This window comes from Brachyhypopomus gauderio, chromosome 17 (genome assembly GCF_052324685.1).
Source record: "Brachyhypopomus gauderio isolate BG-103 chromosome 17, BGAUD_0.2, whole genome shotgun sequence".
NCBI classification, from domain to species: Eukaryota; Metazoa; Chordata; class Actinopteri; order Gymnotiformes; family Hypopomidae; genus Brachyhypopomus; species Brachyhypopomus gauderio.
In genome coordinates this window covers 588681-594680 of record NC_135227.1, presented here as the reverse complement: position 1 = coordinate 594680, position 6000 = coordinate 588681, and the positions used below count along the sequence as shown (strand labels likewise).

The 6000-nt window shown below is 40.8% G+C and overlaps 2 protein-coding genes across 5 annotated transcripts in view; one reads left to right on the top strand and one right to left on the bottom strand.

Annotated features, from left to right (window-relative positions):
- The window catches only part of lrrc57 (leucine rich repeat containing 57), a 4240-nt gene extending 2051 nt beyond the window's left edge, over positions 1-2189 (top strand). For all 4 annotated transcript variants that reach the window (XM_076977605.1, XM_076977606.1, XM_076977604.1 and 1 more), the window contains exon 6: positions 397-2189. In XM_076977605.1, the coding sequence (XP_076833720.1) occupies positions 397-438 (42 nt within the window). In that variant the 3' untranslated portion in view covers positions 439-2189. The remainder of the gene's footprint in view (positions 1-396) is intronic.
- On the bottom strand, positions 1874-5541 carry brms1la (BRMS1 like transcriptional repressor a). The gene is made up of 10 exons (XM_076977603.1): positions 5020-5541; positions 4725-4815; positions 4490-4617; positions 4229-4308; positions 4038-4134; positions 3683-3772; positions 3529-3593; positions 3405-3444; positions 3114-3243; positions 1874-3012 (listed from the first exon to the last, which is right to left on the bottom strand). The coding sequence occupies exons 1-10, from the start codon at positions 5153-5155 to the stop codon at positions 2895-2897; spliced, it is 975 nt and encodes a 324-aa protein (XP_076833718.1). The 5' UTR covers positions 5156-5541; the 3' UTR covers positions 1874-2894.
- Between the last annotated feature and the right edge of the window lie 459 nt (positions 5542-6000).

Sequence of the window (6000 nt, the reverse complement as noted above, 5' to 3'; positions counted from 1 at the left end):
ATGGCCCAGTTAAACAACAGAATAAAACCTTTCAGTTCTGACGTTTCTCCCAAGTCCAATAGTAGTTTTGTATTAAATGTAATGCTTTGCATGCTAAGACATGTAGTGTAAGAGAAATGTGCAAACATTAAAAATAAAATCACCCTCATCTGAGCTGAGCTAAACCAAGGTACCAATATTGAATGTAAACATTGGTTATTTTGATGTAAACATCTGATCAGAATTTAACAACTCTACTTCATATTTTCTCTCATTGAACACATGCAGTTTAAATAAATGTTTCTAAGCATTAAACCTCTGAAACTCTGGCTAAAGGGCTGGCTAACCCCGTGGAGCTAACGGTGGAATATTGAGTCCCTCCCTTTCCTCTCAATGACCTTAATTGTGTTTTTACAGTACATGGAGCGCTTCACGGCAACCAAGAAGAAGTTCACTTGAGGGGCTCAGTGCTGCCCCTGGTACCTGGCTCTTGGCAGGGGGCCCCACTGCTCAGTGGTGCTGAGCTTCCCCATGTAGCCGCCTCCATCTCCGGCTGAAGGAGCATCCACCCAGAGGAACCGCTTCAGCGCATGCTACAACCCCCACAGGCTCCACCCGCTGCTCCACACCGGGTACAGCCTGCAGGATCTCCCGTGTGAGGGCACCTACGCCTCTTTTATTGGCCGACATCTTATAACCACGCCCCGTATGATTTGCATATTTACACCAGCTGATAGACTCTTGTTTATATTTATTTGCACACTGAAATTCAGTATAAGAACTACATAATCTTTGGAAGATCTGACCTTCACAGTCAACAATGGCATGTTTATACTCTGTGTCTTATATACTCTTTGAAATACACATTCAGCTATACGGGTTTCTGGATATTGAGACCACAGTAATTAAGTGTTCTAGTTGATTCCTCTTTTTTTTTTGTACATTTGCGTACATGATTTCAGATGAAGCGTGATGCCTCCAGTGTGGGATATTTGATGTGGAGTTTTGTTTTTTCTTCAGTTGCTAATTTAGGAGAGCAGGTTGGGTGGAGGCAACATGAACTGAAGGAAACCGTGAAACTCGTGTTGTCATTAATCACTGGTGCTCTGCCATTTATATTTAACATTATGATTGGTGAACAAAAACTGGTGGAACCACTGGTGTAGGAATCTTGTCTTCTGCTCTAAATCAGCCAGTTTAAATTCAGAAGGGTTTTTGTAGTCAGCCAGTGTTGAAGCTGTGTTCGAATGAGGAAAACCCAGTAGAAAAGAGATATTTTGTAAGTTTTATTGTTAAATATTGCTCATTTGTTCTTTTAATTTGTTGTCCACTTCTCAAATATTTCTTTTCAACTACCATTTATAGTTGTCTGTTATGAATGAGTTATACCATGAATATTTATTGTTAAGTACTGTAACAGTATATGTTCTTGAATAGACTGTGTCATATTACACTTAGAAAGGTGAAACACATGCTTGTTTAAAAGTGCATATGCACTATGTCTTGAATTTTACTAGTTGAATGAATTCTATGCAGTTATTGACCTTTTTATGGCAATGTAAAAGTCATTAGGTCAATGGAAACCAGAGAGGGACTGAGTGATGTTTCCTGTAGCATTTGGGTATGGGAACAGAATGATTCAGCAGCAGTCGGTGTGTCTATTTAAACAGAATTAGTTAATATAACTGAATATGAATATTCTGTAATTACGATTTTAGCAAATGCCATCAGTTCCGTTTCCTTTCATAGATGGAGTCACTAAATATTAATGTTGAGTTGTACCAGACCTTTCAGGGACAGGAGAATTCCTGGTGATGCTGTACGTTTAACAGAAGCTGACTAAAAATGAAATTTGAGCTTATTATTTTTATAAAAGGTTGTTGCAGTACAACAGTCATTTTTAATTCAGATTTTATTATTCAGTATTCAGATTTGATTTCAGTCACACGACAAACACATTCCCAGGCTTTGAACATCTCCAAATTATTACACAGACCATATGAATTGAAAAGTAAATATTAAATTGCTAAATACAAACATGACCATTTTATGAAAGCAGAATCAAACCTGTGCGTAAAATCTGGGTGTAAAAACGTGGAGCACAAGAGGGCGCTGTTGTTCCATAATGACGTTTGTCTGCCACTACCAACCACAGATTTCTGTAATACTTCTTTATGCTGTGCTGCAACTTTAATAAAAGAGTAACCCATGGAATGGCTGTACATGATCAGATTACACTCACTGATAGACTGATGACACTGTAGGGCCACAATAAAGGAGATTACTCAAGTACTGTAGATGACTGGCAGGTTTATGACCGCCAATTGAAAAGATCTACCGGTAATACTGGGCAAACCAGACGTGGTTCTTAGTAAACTCAGGACCTGTCCAAGGGTCCATGGTGGATTTTGCAATTGCTTAATGTAATGTAAACTGTTTCTGCACACGATTACGCTGCACCTTGCGTAATTAACGGACATGTAGAACATGGAGCAGAGCTACACTGCAGCAGGAGAGGAACGTATTTACAAAATATAACAGTCATCTTAAAACAACGACTAAGCATAAAAATAGAAAAGTATGAAGATATTAAATAGGCAGAGGAGGGGGTTATGAACGAGTACAAAAGGTACAAAAATGACATTAGGAGAAAAAGAACATGTGAAATACATTTGTGATGAACCTTGTTAAGGCAACAAGAGCCAATTTTATGAAAGGAACTACATTCAAAATGGCGATACATGCAAGGTGCCTCGCCCATCCCCCCCGACACGCTGCTTTACAGGGCACGCTTCACGAAGAGAGACTGGTTTGAAAACACGTCTTTCCACTGCACTACACCGTACTAAGAATGGCAGTATTAAATGCTTCCCTGGGACGGGTTCTTCAAGACGACGGCGGTGCTGGTGACGGCGTCAGGTGTGTTTGATGCTGTATTTCCCTTTCTGGAGTTGGGAGATGTAGAGCTTTGACTTGCTGCCGTCCACACGTTTAAACCAGACCTCGTCGTGATTGATTGTAGTTATTATAGCACTGGAGAGAGACGAGCAAAACCGTGAGCAGACGGATGGAGCAGCGCTACAGGGAGATGAGTGAGCAGACGGGCCGCGTGACGGTGTAGCGACAGAGCCCACCTTGTAGGGTACTCGTCCTTCTTGTCTATACAGATGGTCTGTCCTCGACTGTACCACACGCCATCGTACAACAGGCGCCCGTCTTCTGAGCGAGCCACGTGCTGCTGTTTGTCACTCTTTGAAGAAGAGACTGAGAGAGAAAAGGTCCCAAGTGTGTTTTGTTACAGAGACAAGGCTTCAAAATATTATATATATATATATATATATATATATATATATATATATATATATATATATAAGAGGCAGGACATTATACATACAACTGATGTTGGGACAGAAATGTCCACCTACCGTCCGGTTTGACTCTGGGAGGTCCCAACGTGGCCACAGCCTGCAAAATATATCATGGTCATGAAAGTGTGTGCTCACATGACGACCTGCAGAATTAATACGAAAGCTGGGACAGTTTACCGACCTTCCGAATGGCAGTCCAGTCCTCTAAAATGTCCAAGTCTTGCAACATGTACACAATATATGGTCGTACCCACGTTAAGAAATATCGATTCAGACTCATGACTTTAGAACTGCAAAACGAACATTTACGTGACGTTGGACACGGTGAAGGATATCAGACACGACAACGGGTTTTTTTTTTTTGTCCGGACTGAAGGGATCTTTCTTCTTGTTTTTCCTTGATTGTAGTTCATCATTCCACAATTCTGTCAGAAATACGAGCAGATCAGGATTGCAATAAAAACAAATTGACAGTGCTAGTGTCTGAAGTTTCATTTATACTCTCGGTCTCCAGAACCTCAAGCAAAAACCCTGAACTGAAATTTACAGAACCTGAGGTCATATCTATGTTGATGATCACGGTACCTCAGGTAATGTCTATACACAGAGAGCCTCAGTACCTGAAGTAATATCTATACTCCTATTGTCACGGTACCTTAAGTAATATCTATACTCCTATTGTAACGGTACCTGAAGTAATATCTATACTGTGGCGGTCCTCCTCCAAACGTCTAATTTTCTCCTCCAGTTCAGTCTGAACCGTGTCAAACAGGAGCAGTTTCTCACTCTAGAAAATGTAACAAATGCGACTTCACAAATCAAAGTTTGAAGAACATGATAAAACTTCTTGAACAGATTTTTTTTCTGAAAACTCCACTCACCTCCCAGTGCTGGAAAGCTGCCTGAATTTCACAGTCATATTTATGCTTCACTGACTCCAAGCAAAGTTCCCTGTAGATGCCTGCATAATTACATTTGACCATTAAAACATTACTCCTCCTTCATCCAGAAATTAATATTAATAGATTAATACTTTGGCACATACTTGCCTTTTCACCAATTGTTTAAAAATTAAACATGTTAGACTTAAAGTATTCATTAATGAAGCTATACAGTGTTTTGATTTAAGAGTCTGAACTCACCGGCAACTTTAGTTCTAATCTGCATGTTTTCCTGCAGGTTCGCCAGAGGTTCCAGGTATTCAGGAGCCTTTCCTGACGTCACCTCCTGAAGTTTGGCATCAACCTGACTCAACCGCTCCTTGTACAACCTAAACAACACAGCACTGTTTAGTCTTTGATGCATTTCTGCGTTGAAATATTATCTATAGTTCTGGTAAATCTCATTCTCTTCACAAAGATACGAGTGAATACGCACTGATCTTTGAGATCTGTGAACTGTTTCTCCAGATTGGTCATTTCGTCCAGGCACTCGGTTCTTCTCCTCTCGCAGTCCACATCATCCATCTCTAAACACACAGATGGACACCTTTACATGTCACACTCAGGTTCATGCAGGACTTCAGTCTTATTCGTGGAGTTTGGGCAGTGTGAAAGTGAAGTGATCCTCTATGTGTGATAATATTAATGTGTTCCTCATACAGGAGTTCAGTCTTATTCGTGGAGTTTGGGCAGTGTGAAAGTGAAGCGTGTGATGTTCATGTGTTCCTCACCTGAACTCTCACCATCTTCAGACACAGACGAGGTCTCTGTGTCCTCCTCGTCCGAACTACTACCTTCCTGCTCGGCGAAGTCCACCTCCATGTCTTCGTGGTTACTGTCTTTCTTCTCTTTCGTGTGAACTGGCATTTTGTCCCAGCAGACAAATGCGGGCCGGACTAATAAACACGCCCGGGTTCTTTATTGAGTTCTTCGGCTGCAGCAGCTAGCTAACAGGCTAACGTTTAGCTAGCTGTCTTCATGTATTAGTAAACTGGCTCACTGGCTAAGCTAACTAGCTAACGACGTGTTTTTGTTATCGTTTGCAATAAAACACAACCCAGCATGGTGCTTACTTTAACGGAACCCGGCGTGAATGTTCGTTTAGAAAACCATTACGGTTCAAACAAACCACACGGACACTCGTGAAAACAGTTCGGCCCTGAATTTGCTACTAATAACAATGTTGTGCTAAACAAAACATAGCCGCAGACCTGGCTGGGCACTGGCGCGGAAGGCGCGTTTGCATTTAAGGCTGGGACTTGTAGTTCTGAGCCACTGCATTTTCCTTATGGGATAGTTTAGACTTGGCTGTTAAGAAACTACAAATGCCAGTAGATGGCCCAGCAATGACAGTAACTCCCCGCTAGACTCAAGTAGTCAATCGATGAAATATAGATAATTCTGTCACAGGTACTTAAAATTAAAATATCAGTTTCCGCAGTTTCAGAACAAACTTTGTCCTTCAGGTATTAAATATAGATAATTCTGTCACAGGTACTTAAAATTAAAATGTCAGTTTCCGCAGTTTCAGAACAAACTTTGTCCTTCAGCATTCCGCCCGTTTATCCCCCTCATAGTGAAAGACCACAACGTCAAACTCACATTAAGAAACTGTAACCCATACCATTAAAACACACGACATGCGTTAACTGAACTTTTTTTAAATGTGTTTTTTTATTATCATTTTAATCTAAACGTGTTGTACTTTTGAA